The sequence below is a fragment of the Camelus bactrianus genome, chromosome 21 (assembly GCF_048773025.1).
Source record: "Camelus bactrianus isolate YW-2024 breed Bactrian camel chromosome 21, ASM4877302v1, whole genome shotgun sequence".
Classification (NCBI taxonomy): domain Eukaryota; kingdom Metazoa; phylum Chordata; class Mammalia; order Artiodactyla; family Camelidae; genus Camelus; species Camelus bactrianus.
The window spans coordinates 23,305,010-23,323,417 of NC_133559.1; the positions used below are offsets into that span (position 1 = coordinate 23,305,010).

The window sequence follows — 18,408 nt, forward strand, 5'->3', positions numbered from 1 at the left end:
TGTGCACATCAGGGGAGGACCCCTGAGGAAGCCGGGGCATGCCCGGCTCTCCACGCCCGGAGGCAGCGCGCAGGTTTCCAGGCTTTGGCAACAGTTTCACCAGAAGCTGTTTGCCCTGAATCAGACTGTGGACGCCACCATCCTGCTGGTGACCATACTCGTGCGTCAGTTTGAGTGATGATTTATGTTGACCTTTCCCTACTTGTAGACAATGGACCACTAAGGCATGAAACATTGTTTCATGGGGTGTTCCCACCCTTTTAAGACTTCCCTCTGCTAGCTGGAACTGGCAAAAGCAGAGTTTGCTTTAGGACAAGATGTGGGGTAAGCACATCTGTTTCTCCGTGTTTTTGCCTGAACAGGGCCGGGGGGTGGGATTTATTAGCAAAGGAATTTTTTCTTCTGTAATCATGGCAGTGGTTAACACAGAACTGTTTCCTAATTGTGGGCTAGGACAACTAGTGTAGTGCAGTGTTGTTTCTTGGTGAGTGTGCCTAGAGGCAATGAAATGGACACCTCTCTTATAAACAAAAAGAAAAACAAAATCAAAGCAAGATTGTCAAAGGCTCACCATGCAAAACGTCTCAAGTGGAAAAGATGGTGGCTGCTTTTCCTCCCCGCTCCTCCCACGTGGCCCTGGGACACTGGGGACCTGGAGCAAAGCCAGGAGGCGGGACATCTTCCTTGTCTTTTGTTTTTACCCCCTCCCCCCGGGATTGAGAAGAGCCCGTGAAGGGGGAGATGCTCACCTGTCTCCACTTTGGAGTGATCCATCCTGTCAGTGACCTTTTCTTGACGGATGAGGTAATCTACAATCTGCACCCCGATTGGAGGCTCCGAGTGCTCCCACTCCAGGACCACGAGGGTGCTGCTGGGCTCGTGAACCGTGGAGAGTCTCAGCCTGGGTGCCGACAGGAAGAAATATGAAACGGACGCCCAGCCGAGACCCGTGACGTCTCCTGATGCCACTACCGGCCACCTTATCAATGGTCACATCGTAAACTCTTCTTTCTAACCTTTCATAAACAACCATTACAATGATCTTTTTGAAGGCTTGTCTCCTTCCCTAGAGGAGAGGTTAGGAAGATCCTTGACATCTGTATTTTATTCATCTAAGTGTCTGTTACAGAGTGGAACTCAACATGTACTTGTAAATAAATAAATGAGTCAAAGATGAATGAATGCTTGCACCTTACAGGGTTAGTGGACAGGGCTTTGGGGTAACCTTTATAGGGCTTGGAAATATAATTTCTGGTTTTTGAAAGATAAAAAAATATGCCTCTAATGCTCACAACCCAGGCCCTTGCAAGGTGGCGTCTGGGAGAGCCTTGCATTAACAAGGCCATGGACAGCTCAGTGTCTGTAACGCTACCAGGATCTGCCCTGTTGGTGGAGCCCTGGCTTCCCCGCTTGCTGTGGGTACTAACTTGTGCTCAGTTTGGAGGTAATGCTCAGAGGGGACTTTCCTGGGCCAGAGAAAGTTGGACACGTGGCACGTTCTCCTCAGGGTGACGTCCTGTGTCTGCAAACTCCGGTTCTGATTTCTGTTTCTGTCTTTGCTCTTGGGTTTTGATGCATATCCCGATTCCCATTTCCAGTCTTTCTCTGCTTTTCCCAGTCACTGTCTCCTCATTTCATGTAAATTGTCCACTTTGACCACTCTTTGCCTTGCCATCTCATACCTCTTTGTAACTTGTGAAGACTCAAAAATGCTACTGACAGTCACTGGTATGAATCTCCCAACAATCTGAGTTGTTTTGATTCGCTGCCTTGTTCTCACCTCATGTGTGTGTCTTTGGTTTCTCACTTGCGTCCTGTCCCCTGTCTCTTCCTAGACCACTGGCTTCTGGGGGTGTTCCTGGTTTTTACTCACTCCAGCCTCCCTCTCTTCCATTCATCCCTGCTGTCCACCCGCATCCTTGGTTTCTTTATCTCATGATCACCCGTAACCCTGACCCTCGAGCCTCCACTCAGCTCACCAGATGTGCCATTGGTCTCCCGGATCCCTGGGCAAGGCGCTGTGGGTGGATCACACCAAAGCCATGTCCAGTTTCAAAACTCAACAAATATTTTTTAAGCACCCATTACTGATAAGAATGTGCTCAATGCTGAAGGTGCAGTGGGGCACAAGCCGGCTCCAGCCCCTTCTCCCATGGAGTGGCCAGGAGACAAACACAGTGACACATGTGATTGTAATAATGTGTGATAAGAACTTTAACAAGAAATCACGGGAGGCTGTGGGAGCAAAAGTGAGGAATTCAGCTGGTGGGGAAATAATACGAAACACATGCTCTTTAGTGGCTGATGATGAAGGAACGCATAGCTGACACATGACACTGAAGCTGGAATAGACCCGAAACAGTGTGGATATTGACAAACTCATTAATTAGAGTCATATGCAGAGGGCTATTTTGAAGGAAGAAGGCATCAGGAAGCTTAAGCAAGTAACTAAGCCTTTCTGAGAACTCAGATTCTGTGAAAATGTGGACTGAGGCTGGCCTCTGCTGAGAAACAGGGGTGTGTATGATTTACATAGGCTTGTGTAAAACCAGAGTGTGTTTCTATTTCCAGCTACCAAATTCAAGAGACTAAGGTCTGCTGCTGAGTGATTAGAGCTGACAAGAAAAGTAACGTCCTTAAAAGACGCTCCTGTTTATGGAAATTTAGCCCAATTTGATCTTTAGCCACAACATTTAGTAAACGCAGGTTTAGAAAGGAAATCACTACTTCACAATGACACCTACACCCCAATGTTCATAGCAGCACTATTTACAATACCCAAGACATGGAAACAGCCTAAATGTCCATCAATGGATGACTGGATAAAGAAGATGTGGTATATTTATACAATGGAATACTACTCAGCCATAAAAACCGACAACATAACACCATTTGCAGCAACATGGATGTCCCTGGAGAATGTCATTCTGAGTGAAGTAAGCCAGAAAGAGAAAGAAAAATACTATATGAGATCGTTCATATGTGGAATCTAAAAAACCAAACAAACAAACAAAACATAAATACAAAACAGAAACAGACTTGTAGACATAGAATAAAACTTATGGTTGCCAGGGGGATAAGGGGTGGGAGGGGACAGACTGGGATTTCAAAATGTAGAATAGATAAACAAGATTATACTGTACAGCACAGGGAAATATATACAAGATCTTATGGTAGCTCACAGAGAAAACAATGTGACAATATATATATGTTCATGTATAACTGAAAAATTGTGCTCTACACTGGAATTTGACACAACATTGTAAAGTGATTATAAATCAATAAAAAATGTTAAAAAAAACAAATACTGAAAAAAAAATTCACCAAGCTAATATCTGTCTCTCCAATAAATAACAAAATAATAAAGGATTATTATTTGTTTCATTCAAAAAAAAAAAAAAAAAGAAAAGAAAGGAAATCAGCCTTCAGGCACTGATGACTGGCTCTTGTGTCCACCTGATGAGAACCCTTTGGAGGCTTCAGTGTTGTGTGTCAAAGGTCGCTTTCTTAGCTGGTGAATCAGTCTAGAAGCACCATCTTCTAGGGGCTCCATTTCTACCAAAAGAAAGATCTTTTACTAATAATGGGCTTGATTCTCTTTTGACTCAAGAGGTCAAAGTCATGGCTGAAAAGAGCAGGAAGCCAGTGGGTGGTGTGTCTGAAATGAGCCACAAGAAGAAGGCCAGTAGGTAAGAGAAGACGTTGGCTTATAATGACCAGTGTGTTCTCCTCTTTCTCCACTTTCTTCCTGCTGGGTCCTGGCCCTTTAATGCCCACCCGCACGAGCGCGGGACCCGCCAGGGGGCAGTGTGCACCCAGACCAGCCTCTCTCTTGCCGATTTCCTCCTGCTGTCTTGCTCCCGCCCACTCCGTCCTCTGGTGACCGCGGGTGCGGGTCCTCCCTTTGGGCTGTCCTTGCCTTACCAACCCACGGGCTCACGCTCCTCCAGCCTGTCCTACCAGCTCTCTTTATCAGACACTATTTCTTTACTTTACTCCCCTGGCAGATGCTGTGTTCAAGGCTAAAAGGAATCCCTGCCTTTTACCTGAGTTCATCCAGTTCTGTTCAGCCATCCTCTGAGAGGCTGGAAACTGGGCGTGCTCGTGCTCAGCCACCTCTGCACACTGCTCACCCCTCAAATGCAGAGACTCGCTGGTGCTCATCCCGACCTGCTCCTCCAGCCCATACTTGTTCTGGAGCATCCTTTCTCACAGCTGTGGTTCCCTTTCTCATCCCTTTGGGGCTGATTAGTGCTTACTTGTTTCCAGGGCTCCCGTCTTTCCCTCTGACCCCTGAGCACCTCTGGAAGGCTGCCCGGCTATCACGCCAAGGCAGGTCCGAAGGGAACCAACCTCCTCAAACCTGCCTAACCTTTGATGCTTCTTTTCTCAGTAGGAGCCTCCTTAACTCTTCTTCCACCCAGGCCATCAGGCTTAAGTCCATTCTCAACTTCTCCTCCCTTCTCCCTCCCCCAGTCAGTCATCACCAAACCCTGCTGTTTCTACCCAAAGTTATCTCTCAGTTGTACTATAACGCCTGGGATCAGGGTCTCTTACCTATGACACTGCTTCCTGCTCTATGACCTTGGAAGAATGATCCTGTCCATCTGAATCCATTTCCTTGCCTATTAAACGGGAGGTGGGAGCAGTACCTAACTGCTCCCCACGGTGCCCGGCCCCCAGTCAGCGTGGCGCTGGCCCAGGTCTTATTCCTGATCTCTCACGCCCTCCACGGCAGTAGCACGGTGACCCGTCTTATCTTTGAGCCATGCTGTCCTGCTCTCTCCACCTTCAGGGAGAAATTCAAATGCCATCTCCTCCATGAAGCCTTCACCATTCTTCAAATTCAGACCGGACTGTCCCTTTTCACACTTCCCTTAAATGTCTCATATACCCCTTACCAAGCCATCTCTTCTACCATTAAATCTGTGCACCTGCCTCCCCTTGAAAATTGAAAGACCCCCCCCCCAAGCAGGGACTGCATCATGGTTTTCTTTCTGTTCCCTCGTACCCAGCCTACTGCTCTGCAAACAGCAGACACGCTTTAATAGACTTTGCCAGAATAAAGCGGAGGCACGCACACAAAAGAGAGGTGGACAGAGGGGGTCTTACACGGGCTGCGGGAGAGGCGCGCAGGTGGGGAGCCCGTCAGCTCCGAAAGCGGTGGAGTCACATCGACACCAGTCCTCGATGACGTCTCCAGTCCCTGAGCACCAGAGGGAGCTCATGGTGGCCTCCAGCAAGAGCTGCAAGAGAGAGCAGAGGAAAGAGTGAGCGTCTGGGAGCCCGGGCTCTCCAGAATCCAGAGATGGAGCATCAGGGCCCTGCTTGTCCCAAACGACTCCAGCCAGCAGGCTGCAGCACGACTTCACCATTTGTTTCTACCCCATGAGATTGTTTCTGGGAAACCTGGACCCTGTAGGACCTCTAGGATGTCTCTCAGCGTAACAGTTCATCCCTGCGGTTGAGGGCTGTCACCTTGGAGGCAAGGCTTCGTCCATCTCCCATTTCCCATTCTCTGCCATCATTCCAGGCCTCGGGCTCTAGTGACAATGACCTCTTCACATACACTCGAGGGAGTGGGGGCTGCCCTTACCACTCTTCCCTCTGCCCAGAGGCACTCAGCCTTTTCTCAAACGCCTCACTGTGCATCCTTCTCTTCACCCTGCCCCGGTATTTCCTCTGCACCCCTTCAGCATGTCTTGTTTCTCACTTACAAGATTCATGCAGTCCTGCCTTGGGTGGTGATTATGCGTGGGGCCCCTCTTTCCCAGGAGAACTGGAAAACCAGGCAGCACACAGGCTAGGAGCTGTGCTCCGGGGCAGTCCCCCCGGGTGAGAACTCCAGCTCTGCCCACCGCTGCCATGCGACCCTGGGCAAATCAGGTTTCTCATTTGTTGTAACGATGAATTGAAATAATAGATGGCAAAGGGCAGAGCACAGTACCTATGCTCTGCACATATTATTGCCACATAAAAAATACACATTAGTCATGAATAAATGTCAGGATTATTTTTGCCCTGGAATGACAGGATTGGGTCTTCTGTGGAAGCGTGTAAATATCACAGAGCCTAAAATAATTCTTTCCATACAGTGGGTTCACAGCAGATAGTCACCATTCAATAAAAGGACAACAATCTGAGAACACACTTAGGTCAGTGAGGGAACAGAATTTGGGAGAGGGGCAAGTCCCCGGTGAAGAAGTGGGCTTTGCCGGGTGCTGGCCCCTCAGTGGGGCCCTGCTGCCTCCACCCCAGGCCCAGGGTCGGGGAGGGCCTGAGAGCCTGAGGCCACAGGGCACGTGGCTAGCCAGGCTGGCCAAGGTCACGGCTTTCTCTCCGGGTCAGGGCAGCATCTGCAGCCTATGCTGCTTCTCTGATTTTCTTCTCTCTGTCCCACTCTCACCACAACCTCACACAACTGATAAACTAGAGAAATGAAACGGCTATCCTGGAAAACTTTAGGCCAAAAAAAAAAATCAAAAGACAGGGAAAAAAAGGGGGGGAAAAAGGAAAAGGAAGAAAATAAGGAAAAGAAGAGATAATCCTACAAAAGTCAGCGTGTCCAAGCCCAAAGCCAGTCTGCTACATCCCATTCTTTCCGGACTTAACACAGGCCACCCGAGGCTGGAATGGCGGACACAAGGTCCAGACGGGCCCCGTCTCAGATTGGAACCTCCAGGGAGTGGGGACTGGTCTAGCTTATCACCAGGATCTGTGTAGTGTCAGCGTTTTCAGGGCCCCTTCAGGAGCTAACCCTTTCATTTGAGCTCCAGGATAAACGGCCACCATGATTCTCAGTGGAGGACACTCAGAGCCCAACAGTTTAGGTGACTTGCTCGCAGTCGCAGGTTAGTAGCGAGCGGCCGCACGATGGACTGGGCATCGCAGGCTCTTTCCGTCACACGCTCTTCATTAACGCGGCGCCCACCCGCTCCTGGGGGGAGGCCCGGGGCATAGGAGCTGCTCCCTTCATGCTCTGTCTGACTGAACCAAATTCAGATCAAAAGGTGTGTTTTAACCTAAGAACACAGGCTTTTCTTATTGGCTCAGCTCCTCTGCGGGCCACTTCCCAGGCTAAGCATTGAGGCTACAGTGGAGCAGAAGACACAGATGGCCCCTGCCTGCGTACATCTTACAGCAAAATAATAAACAAAAAGTTACATAAATAACCAAATATCCGGAACTGTGGGCGGGCTCCGGAAAAGGGCGAAATGGTGGCAGGAGGGGCAAGGAGGGGCCAACCTCACAGAGGGGCTTGGGAAGGCCTCCATCAGAATGTGTGTTTTCATCTGAGCTTGGACGGACAGATCAAGAGTTATCTGGCCACAAAAGCTAGGGGAGTGTTTCCGGTGGAAAACCCAATATTAAGAAGACTGTAGCCTGGATGAAACCCTGGCTTCTAAAATCACCTGAGAAAAGGTTAGTCTGGCTATAAGAGATGGGGGTCAGGGAGGAGGGGCAAAGAGTTGCTTGGCAAGTGGGAGGGAGGCAGGGCCTGTTACAGAGGGTCCTTGGGACCCTGTGTGGGGGTGTCGGATTCTAAGAGCCACAGGAAGCCATCAAAGTGTTTTAAACTGGGGAGCAACATGACCAGGTTTTCCATGTAGAGGCGTGAAGACCAACCCCCATGATGGCAATTATTTTAAATGCCACCTCTTCGAAAGCTTTAATTTTCCACCTTTGATCCGCACCACTCCATGAGAGTTCCTACTCTCTAAATCCTGGGCTGCAGGTACCTGGGAAGGTAGGATGAGGCTACAAGGGAGAAATCACGAAGGGACCCTTTTGGAAAGGAAGAAAAAGGCAAATGACATTTTTTTCTTAGTGCCTACAATGTGCCAGGCATTGCCGAGGAATCCTCGTTTGTTATTGGACTTAATTCTGATTCCAGAAAAGAAATAGGATTTTCCAGTTTTTATTATTTTTTTCTCTAAGGAGAGCAGCTGAACTTTCAAGCCAAGTTTATCCATCCGTTCATTTCCCCACTCATTCATCACTTCGTCCTTTCATTCTGCAGAATGCCAGCTAGGTGTGACTACTGCTGGGCACTGGGATTCCACAGAAGAAGTTTCTTGTTGTCCAGAGGGAGTGGACAGCTACATGAACACTATGACAGTAGGTGATAATGATCTAAAAGACGTATGCACGTATGCAGTGGGAGCTGCATGAAGGAAGACTGGGTTGGCCTGGGAGAGGAAGGCAGAGCTTTTAACAGCTGGTGATGTTTAAGCTGAAACTTGGAGGTAACAGCAATTGCGAGTGGCAGCAATGTGGGAGAGGGTGTTCCTGGGAGAGACAGCTGCAAGTCTGAAGGGTTGGATTCACGGGAGAAAATATGCCGTGTTTAAGGAGGTACAAGGAGTTAAACTTTGGAAGGTTACACTCTGGAGTGGGTACAACCTAACCATGTAAGTGAAGACAAAACTAGACAGTGAACTGCCCTCGTCGTGATGTGCTAAGGACTCTGGATTGTATTTGCTGGATTATGCAGAGCCATTGAATTACCTCGCTGCTCTGTGATCCGAAGTCCGTATTAGACAGATGGCTCTGACTGGTCTAACAGGAAAATCAGTAAGAAGGCCACAGCAGTAGGAAGACAGTGGCCTGACACTACAATGGATGACTGAAATACTTAGGCTGTGACAGGGGCTATAATAAAAAGAGGATGGATTTAAGAAATCTGTGGCCCTGGGTGATGGAATAGACGTTAGGAATAAGAAAAGTCTGGGAAGTGCCTCTGGTCCCCAGTTCGGGCAACTTCACAGGACATAGTGCCATTCCCTGGGATGAAAGCAGCAGGTCTGATCAGGGGGGAAGGCGGTGAGCTCATGTTTGTGGAGACACCTGTTTGGTTATATTACCTGACCTACTTGTTTCTAAACTGCAATCATAGACTGGACTGAAATATGGCATTCGAGATTATCCAGTCCAACGGAAGAAGGACAATGAGGCCAAGAGATTGGAAAATTGGCGGAGGATCTACCAGAGAGGTAAGGAGAGGAACACACGCTGGGCCACTGACGCCAGGACTTAGCTCCCCTCTGCTCCTCCTTTGCTTCCTCACTCCTCCTCTCTATTTTTTGGGAAAAAAGGGAACAATTAGAAGGAAAAGCAGAAGAGAAGAGAGAATGGTACAGACAATGCCCAAGGAAGAAGAGAGAAGAAACACAGGCTGGTGACCCAACTCCCGCCTGGGCCACCGGGTCCGTGTGTTTAGAAATTGAAGGTTCAAAACATGGCCAGATGGGAGCTTTCTCTCCACCCTTCTCTGAAGACCAGTGCAAGGAGACAGGGACGGGCTAAGCTCTGATGATGGCCCTGCAGAAAGCAGGGACTCCAGGCCCCCTCTCCTACGAAGCTCTTCTGTTCTGCAGGTCTGCACACCCCGTCCCATCAGATGGGGCTGTGAGCAAGCCCCCCGACTCTGCTGTTCCCAGCAACGTGAACAGGAGCTCTCGGGGAACCACTGCAGCAGCCTTGCGAGCTCACAGAAGACCGAGTAGGACAAGCAAGGGGGAGGCTAGGCACTGGCTTAGAACCACTGCAGCTTCGGTTTCCATGGCAACACAAGCCCCTCCTTCCCATCATCCTTTCAAGTCCCCCCCCTCCAGTGGTCTCTTCCCTTCCACTTCTCTTCCCATAGTCACTTCTATCGTAGGCCAAAGGAACAATTCATCTTTTTGCTCCTGTGAAAACCCTTATTTTCAAACACTCAGTGAAATATCTGTGGCAGAGGCAGGTAGGCGAGAGAAAAACACACACACACGTGTGCAAAATCCTTCCCGTGGGTTTGAGCATCACCTGTGAAGCAAACTGACACCCCAGGTGTCCCTTCGAAGAGAAAAGAGAGAGCAATTATCACCCCACCTGGACAGGCAGCCCTCTCAGGCGGGCCCGCGGCTCACTGCTGTGCCTACCGCCCCTCGTCCCCAAGGCGGCCTCAGCCTGCGTCTCAGAAGCCCCACACCTGGAGCGTTTGTGTGTTTTATTTCTGTCGTTGTTGTTAGCATATGTGTTTTTGCCCTTTCTGTTCTTTTCATCCTTGAGATCAGAGAGCGAGGGCACTGCCTCTGCCGAGTTGATCCAGCCTACCCTTTCGGGTCCACTGGTTTCCGCCCAGCCCCTTTGGAAAGGGAGGCGCGGAGGGAAAGGACAGGTGGCTGGGAAACGTCATAACCCAGCTGCAGAGTATGAGGCAGAAAGAGCTGCACGGACGTGGAGTTTGGTGCTTAGGGTCAGAGAGATGGGCAGGGAGCCAACCTGCGCCAGGAGAAGATGGCCAGGGCCTTCCCTTTGGGATCTGTGCCTCAAAGGCTCCTGCTAGTCCAGCGGCAGCAGGTCCCATGCTTGGGGTCACTTAGGGGAGCTGGTCCCCCTGCCATGCCAACATGGGAGACACTGCCGGGCCTCTCCCCACAGCCATCCCCCGAGGCTCTCTGAACACGGCCGTGGAGACTGACTGCAGTCCTCCCCGTCTACCTTCTTCCTTCCGGCCCTTGTTGCTCACAGACCTGGACGAATGCTGAGCTGTGAGTCCTGAGTCATCATCATCAGTGCTGCAGATGCCTTGATTTGATTTAATATGCAAAAATGCAAATCTAAGCAAATTAGGTGCCTGGAATAGCTAAACAAAAAGTCTCACTACCCCTGTTCTCACAGGGAGCTCAGCTGGCCCCATCACCCCCTTGGGTTATGTGGAAAGCCCTCTGGTGTTGGGGACACGTCCCCGAGCCAGGAGTCCCAGGCGTCTTACCCTCTGGGTCTGGTTGTTGGTCACCAGTTCATAGATGGGGGCTGCTCTGGTCACCTCCAGCAGCACCGGCTCGGCAGGGGTGTCGGGGCCGGATGTCACATGACACAGGGGGCAGGACGAGGGGCACCGCCCCCTGCTCTGGCACTCCATGCGGACTCCCGCCGCCATGCGCTTGGTGCCAGACTCTGACAGGCTGGCGATGTACTCCGGGAAAGTCAGCACCTTGGGGTCTCTCTCCCGCTCCTCTGACTCGTCGGATGGGGAGTTGCCTGCCCGACACAAAAAGGAAAGGAACAGTGAGTGGGGAGAAAGAGCAAGGCCGTGCATGGCCTCGTGGCCCCTGCGTGCTGGAATCAAGTCCTTGAGAGGCCAGGAAATGTCTGTGAGAGGGTGAGAATCGGATGCTCAATTTGGGGAACTCATCCTCCCGGAAACCCACAGAGTTGGAAATGGCCCTTTCAAATGTGAGACCAGGCTTTTTCCTTTTTCTGAGATTCATCAGCTCCACGGATCCTTTCAGAGGGAGGCTTCTGCAGTCTTTGCAGGAGCCATGACTGTCATCAATAATACAAACAGTAACAGCAGTGATTGTTCTGTGACTCAGTTTCTTCATCCATAAAATGAGGATATTAATAGTACCCGCCTCTAGCATTGTGTAATAAATAAACAGCAAATTATTTTTAAAGGACATAACACAATGGCTAGCGCATGTCAAATCATCATCGTCACAGTTTTAATCATAACTGTCAGCAAGTCTCACGTCTGAACTATGAAAGTGAGATCTGTTCGAGACCTCCCTTAACCCCTACAATGGCTCTCTGTGTGAGTTCTGTCATTGTACCCGTTTTACAGATGAGGAAAGTCAGGCCAAGAGCCTCAAGACCACAGAGCTTGTAGATTGTGAGATCTGGGATTTGAATCTGTTTTCATCTGATCTTAAAGTCTTTCAGTCATAGAGAAGGACGGGACTTCCCTGCTTCATTATTAATCACTGCATTGAAGAGGGGGAGGGAATTTTGACTTTTTCAAAAAGACTTACACTCCAAAGCCTGACAGGTGGGTTCACATCACCCCAATTGATGAGTAAAAGGTAGTTGGGAAGCTCCTGGTTTATTTTTGGTGAAACACTGGAAATGCCTGCCAGAAAATAATAGTTTGTTCCCTTTATGATTCCAAGCCTTTATGATTTTTCATTTAAGTCATTCATTCTAGAGGAAGATGGAGGCAGAATCTGCTAACACAAAGCTCTGGGTTCCTTATGAGACCCCTGACCCTTCGTGGCAAGTTGCAGTCCCGAGTGTGAAACAATTTCAGGGCGGTGGCTGGGCTCGGGAAACAATAAGCAGATGCACAGCATTCCTTCTGGTCCTCTCAGGCACACCAAGGATGTGCTCCCTGATGGGCCCGAGCTGGGGGACAACTAAGGGGGAAGGATTTGCAAAGTGGTTCCATAGGGTGATCATGAGATTCGACTTATGACTTCACAGCAGAGTTCTCTCTTACAGGCTTCAGGCAGTTCCATTATTCTCCCCCTTGTTTGGACCATTTGGTCCAACCAAGTAAGACCAACCAACCAAGTAAGACCATGTGGAAGTGTCACGAGGCAGTTCGGCACTGCTGTTTCCCAGATAAGCACCGTCACTGTGCAGGTGAGGCATTTTTGCCTGCAGCTCCACTGACACAAAACTCCTCCTGCACACGAAGGCAAGGACTCACTCAGAGAGTATAAACATGGAGTATAGTTTATCTCACACGTGCATTTTGTTTAACAACGTATCCAGGGCTGAGCTCAAGCCCTTCCCAGGTCACATGAGAACTGCACCACTGCACACAACAAAACCAAGAACAGTGCTGTCAAACGGGAGGCCCAGGAGCCCACACCTGCTAGCCCCAGAGTCACTCCAAGCCAAGTGCATCTCGATGAACATCCAGGCTCATGTAACTCATTCAACCCCATGGCTGGGAGTGTTTGTAAAGTGGCCACGACCTGCCAGGAGCTCCTCACCCAGGCCCTGGCCAGGCCTCCGGTCGTCTTCATCAGGCTGTTGGGAGCGGGCCTGAACAAGTGGGGGTCGGGTGAGAGCTTTGCACCCTTGATGTGATTTCTAGAAAAACAGGCCCTCGAGAAAGTGAATGAAATTTTTAAAAAAAATCAGTAAAGAGACAGTGCTTCTTTTCAAGATAATATTTAAAACATTTCACTGTGCAAACCCTGCCAGAGAGCTTGAGGGTCTCTTGCCAGCCCCTGGTACCCCTCACGCTCAGATTCGTTTCTTTCATTATCAACCCACTCGTCTTTCTAACCTCCTGGGGGTTGAGAAAGTATTCAACTAAGAGCCTGGGGAAAGGGTTTCTACAAAATGACCACTAGATGGCGATATTGAGTCTAAAATGACCACTGTGAGAGGAAAGGTGTGATAAATTCCGTGCGGCCACATTGATACCACAGAAAATAAACTTATGGAAATGTTAACACCTGGCTACTTTTTTTAAAAATATGATAGTACAGTTTTCTTTTAATCGAATAATAAAAAAAGGTTGAGCAAAACAATTTCATAAATTTTACCCTAACAAGAAAAATATAGAGTGAAAGACACAAGGTAATCATGGGAGCCACAAGATAATGAAGGGAAAATAAAACAAGGGAAAATAAAAATCCCCGTCCAAGCCCTTCACATGGAGTAAATTTACTTCGATAAATAATATGTCACCAAATTCCTTTCCTCTCCCCTTTAATCCCCAGATACCCAGAAACTCCTCCCACACCCAACGTGCACATTCATATATGTAACATACAACCTCAGCCTATTCATCCCTTAGGGTGTAGCCCTGGTAGACAAACCGGCCACTAGAGGGCACTGCAACCCCAAACACTGTGGAGCTGAACCACAGCCTCCCTGACTTCAGGGCTTCATCATCAAGGCCCATAATTGCCGTAAATATTTGAGAGGCTGCTCCTCTGGCTGCTGCCTTCCTGCTTTCCCAATTAAAATCACGAGGCAACGAATGCCCCTCAGTGTCCTTCAGCCCTGGATTGGTGCAGCGGTAGGCAGTAGAGAGGCACAGAAGATGATGGAGGCCACCAGACCCTTGTTTTAATCGGAACTATATTTTCCTTCTCCTGCAAATACTCAGGTCCATACAGAGCTGGCCCTGCTGGAGGCCAAGGCGAGCTGCCCCTCTGGTCCCTTCCTCCTGCAGGATGGAGCTGTCTGGAGAGGCGTGAGATTTACACAGAAGTAATGAGCAGCTAGCTCCCCAAAGCCATCTATCCAGGCTCCAGTGAAGAATAGAGATGTGTGTATGAGAGAGATTTTTCGAAAAGGAAATGCATTTTCCATGTGCAGTTAAAGATACAATGGGGAAATACTCCTTAAAATGATGGAGTCCGGTGGCATAAGTCCAGATAAATCTCCCTTTGCCCAAAGGGAGCGCCAATAACCATCATGTCTGTGGCAAGTCAAAGAGCAGCTCAAATCCTCAAAGCTTCAGGGGAGTCTGATCTTTGACACTTGCTTTTAGCCACATCCCCCACCCCCACCCCCACCCCGCTGTGTCAGAGTGGGTGGTAGGAAGGTCTGTGTGTGGAGAGTCAGGGAGGAGGCACTGCCTTATCTCCTCAAAGTGCAGTGGCTGCCTTCTGTCATCAGCCCCTCCAAGTAGAGTCTTTTCTTACTTCTTCCCTCTTCTGGCCTCTAGATCCTGGGTAGAAATGCTCTAGTAATCTGAGACACTACATTGTCTCTTAAAAAAACGGACATTCTATTTCAACAAATACGCAGTTTCTGGACTTAAGAATAAGCTACAATTAAAGTCTTAAAAGATTAGAACTGACAAAGGTGCCTTCTGACCTAGAATAGCCAAGTGTGGCCCTCCTCTGACTCCTGTTTGCAGAATTCACCCCACTCTTCTCAGGGGAGGCTTTGGGGTCCCCAAGACACTTAGCTTTCTCACAAGTAGAAGAACAGCCAACCTGGAACATCGTTAACAACCCTGAAACTGCAAAGCATTTTGCAAATGCAGTTTGCTATAAATAAATGCCATTTGCTTTAGGCTAAATCTGTATCCGACAGCACTCAGTGGATGAGTTTCCCCAATAGAATATCATGGTATGAGCTTATTGGCATCTTCAGCGTTCAGAATCTCTTTGTGGATGTACCTATGGCCTTAGGCATCCACATATTGACCCACCGAGACTCGGGAGCACATGAAGATGATAAAAGTAACTGACCCATCCGCATGCAGGGTGTGCTCTGCTGGTGGAAACTGACAAGTCATGAAGGTGAATTAGTTGTGATGAAGTAAATTGGTACAATTCCTGTAGGATTCGGGGACCACTTAAGAATCTCTCTCCTGAGTTGGTGCCCAAGGCAATGAGATGCTAATAACATTACGGCTAGAACTACCCAGGTAGTTCATTAGGCAGCCAAGAAGTCAAAGGAAACTCATCACATCCCAGCTTTTAGAGACAGCTTAAAATCCACAAGAAAAGAAAGCTTGACACAGGGTAGGTGAAGCACGGCTGGAGCAAACTGCACCTGAAGCCCACCAGCACCCCAGTTTCTAGGGCCTGCCCCCACCCAGCCCCACACTGGAATTCCTGGAGTTTTACCAGAATTCACATTTCCGCCCATGCACCCAGGCTCAAGTCAGTCTCTCAGAGTGTTGGTCAGTAGACAGAGAGGGTCACATCACCCTGGATGGCCTTAAATTGAACTCCTAGACCTGCCATGGGACACATTGTCTGAGACCAGAACAAAATACAATACGATGGATTCATACTCAGGGAAAAGCAGACAGGGCATAAACTGGTCACTTCTCCCTACACCTCAAGATGAGCTAACAAGTGCCCTGGGGTCAAGGGATTACGTCTTCTTCATATTGAAACTCCTCTCCCTAGCCCAGGGGTATACATCCATTTCCATATCCATCTCTTGTTCTACCTATCTGTATCTATATACCCGTGGACTGTATATATTATTGGGGGGGGAAGGGCACTGAATATATTAAGTCATGGCCGTACATCTAAAATTTAAAAAGAAGTCAAACACAAAGAATAAAACCGGAGCATTTGTAAACTGTCTCTAGCCCCTTACCAAAGCTTCAAACAATCAAGCAGAAAGAACCAAGCGTTATCTGATGACAGCCAAATCTGCATCTCTCACCGGGACTGCTTCCCCCAGTATAACAAACAGAACCTAAACACACTTGCTCGGAAGTTCATTTGAAAGTCCAGCAGGCACCTCAAACTCAACGTGTCCCAAACCGCAGGACTCATTTCTCCACACCCTCCCCGGCAAGCAGCCCCTCCGCTTGCAGGTCCCGGCCCAGCAAAGGAGCCAGAAATCCTGGCATCGCTGCAGGTTCTTTCTTGTTCTCGCAATCAATCTCCCAGTATTCTTGAGTCTTCGTTCCTCAGCTCCCCTCGACCGTCCACCTCTCTGCCTGGCCGCTGCCGTCCCCAGGGCAGAGCAGTCTAAAGTGTGAGGTCGGGTTCAGGCTGCTGGCTGTGGTTTCTGACTTACCCCTTGTTAGCTGTGACACGTAGGGGGCGTTTCTTGACCTTTCTGTGCCTGGCCTTCCTCGTCTATCAAATGGAGACAAAGACTGTACTGACTGAGCAAGGCTGCGGTAAAGCCTGACTGAGCTAGTCCACGGGGAGAGCTGAGCAGAGCTGGGACACGGTGAGCATCTCTCAAATTCATGATTCCGACAATGCCCGTCTACCTACCCTGCCACCAGCCACACCATCAAATGGTGGGCTCCTTGAAGGTGAAATTACGCCTTGTTCTCCACTGTAACATCCCACAGTGCCTAACATGTAATGTAACTAATGCATTTGACACTTCATTAAACAAATATTTATCAAATGCCTACAAATGTGTGTCCAATTAATAAATCATTTATAATGACTCTTATACGAAGTGACTACTCTTTGTGCTCTGTAGGCACGAACTAGACAGGCTGGGTTTAAATTCATTTCTTGCTTTGCTGTCCTGGGTTCTTTGAGATTTCCTAGAAGAGGCACATCAGTTCAGAGTCAGTTCCACTACTTTCAGGCACAAACGGGAACTGGTCAGAGATAATTCAGTTGCAAAGATTTGTGATGATACTGCAGAAATCCTTTTTGCAGATTTTGAAAGCACACACGTGCATCTCGGAGGTTACTGAGGTGCGTTAAGTCATCACCTTGAGATGTAAGGATTTCAGCTTAAGAAAAGGAGTAGCCAGTTGTAGTGCTGAAGAGACAGTGGTTCTCCTGTGACTAGAAAATGTGAGAAAGGTGTGGCCACTAATGTCACAACGTGGCAGAGGGGCATGGCTGGTGTCCTGGGCCTGTGAGGTCATGGGGACCATTGGCTGGGGTGGAGGTGAGGTGGAGGTACATCGCTGGGGGTTCTGGGCGGCTCTGAGACCTGAGTGATAGCGTAGTACCAGGATTCAGCATCACATCACCCACTTCTCCAGCCAACAAGGCGGTGATTGTGACAGCAAGAGAGGGAGGCATTCTGGACCCCAAGGATGGTCACAGGGATGAAACGTGCAAACCCACATCTTCTGCACTTTTTCCACTCTGCCCCATCTCAGCCGGCACACAGGAGCCCGTCCACCCACATTACCAGCCAGGCATTCATCACGACCCATTAGCTCAGGGGAAGCACATCTTTCTTTTCAGAATTAAATACTGGACAACGTTGGTTCACAACAATCCAACATGCTCTGAAACAGTCCCAACTCTGAAGAGTTTGCACTCTTGTCCTTCCTTACAAATAAATCCACAATTAAAAAACAAAAATCCTTTGTCAGGATGTATCCTTTACTTTGTGGTCTAAAATTAAAGTTATATTAAGAGATACAAGCTATGAAGTATAAAATAAGTAAGATATAAGGATGTAATGTGTACCAAAAAAATGAAAGTTACTGTATTGCTTCAGATCTCATTCTTTGGTATTCCTACAGGGAGTTTCTGGAAATAGTGGACGGTCTTTGTCATAAGCAATTGCAGCGTGTCCCAGTGTGGTGAAGTCCAGTGTAATAATTAGTGGTCATCAGATACCCGCTGGACATCTCACAACGCACCATAAGTGGGGACGTTCAAGAAAAGGTGTCTTATGGAAAACTGAATTTTTTGTTTAACTGGTACTTCACCAGAAAATGCTTACTTTTCCTCTAATTCTTGTTGATACTTCTCTAAAAATGTGGTTTTCCAGCTTTCTGTCTCCCTCATGAAGCACTGCCTACCAAACAGATTAAACCTTTCCCCAAGGTGCCTCCTGGTGATGATTTTGTGCATCCATTATGACCATGCAGCTTTGGAAGCTGTAGGAGGCAGAGATCAAATGGTATGTATTCCCCAAACAGCTCTTAAAAAGTTGACCGATAACACAAGGTTCCATTTTCTTAAGGTCGCCGCCCTCTTAACGGGCACATCGTCAAACAAATAACCCCCTGGTTGAGGTTCCCGGCTCAGTCGGCTCATGTGAAGTTGAAGTTTTGGTGTAGACGCAGTGCTCTGTCTTTGCCAAAGGTTGTCAGTCAGCTTTGATGTGGGAACAGTTGATTTCATAACACATTGACAAACTGGAATGTTGGTCATAGTGACGTTCCAACTGGGATGAGAGATTGAGTCCAAGAAAGCGCGGACTGCAGCG

At 48.6% G+C, this 18,408-nt stretch overlaps 1 protein-coding gene across 1 annotated transcript in view; it reads right to left on the minus strand.

Annotated features, from left to right (window-relative positions):
• ASTN1 (astrotactin 1) overlaps positions 1 to 18,408 on the minus strand; it is a 300,205-nt gene that overhangs the window by 29,375 nt on the left and 252,422 nt on the right. Inside the window, exons 17-19 of the mRNA XM_010954895.3 lie at positions 10,757 to 11,025; positions 5,113 to 5,246; positions 750 to 901 (exon numbers count right to left, since the gene is read on the minus strand). Coding sequence (XP_010953197.2) covers positions 750 to 901; positions 5,113 to 5,246; positions 10,757 to 11,025 — 555 coding nt within the window. The remainder of the gene's footprint in view (positions 1 to 749; positions 902 to 5,112; positions 5,247 to 10,756; positions 11,026 to 18,408) is intronic.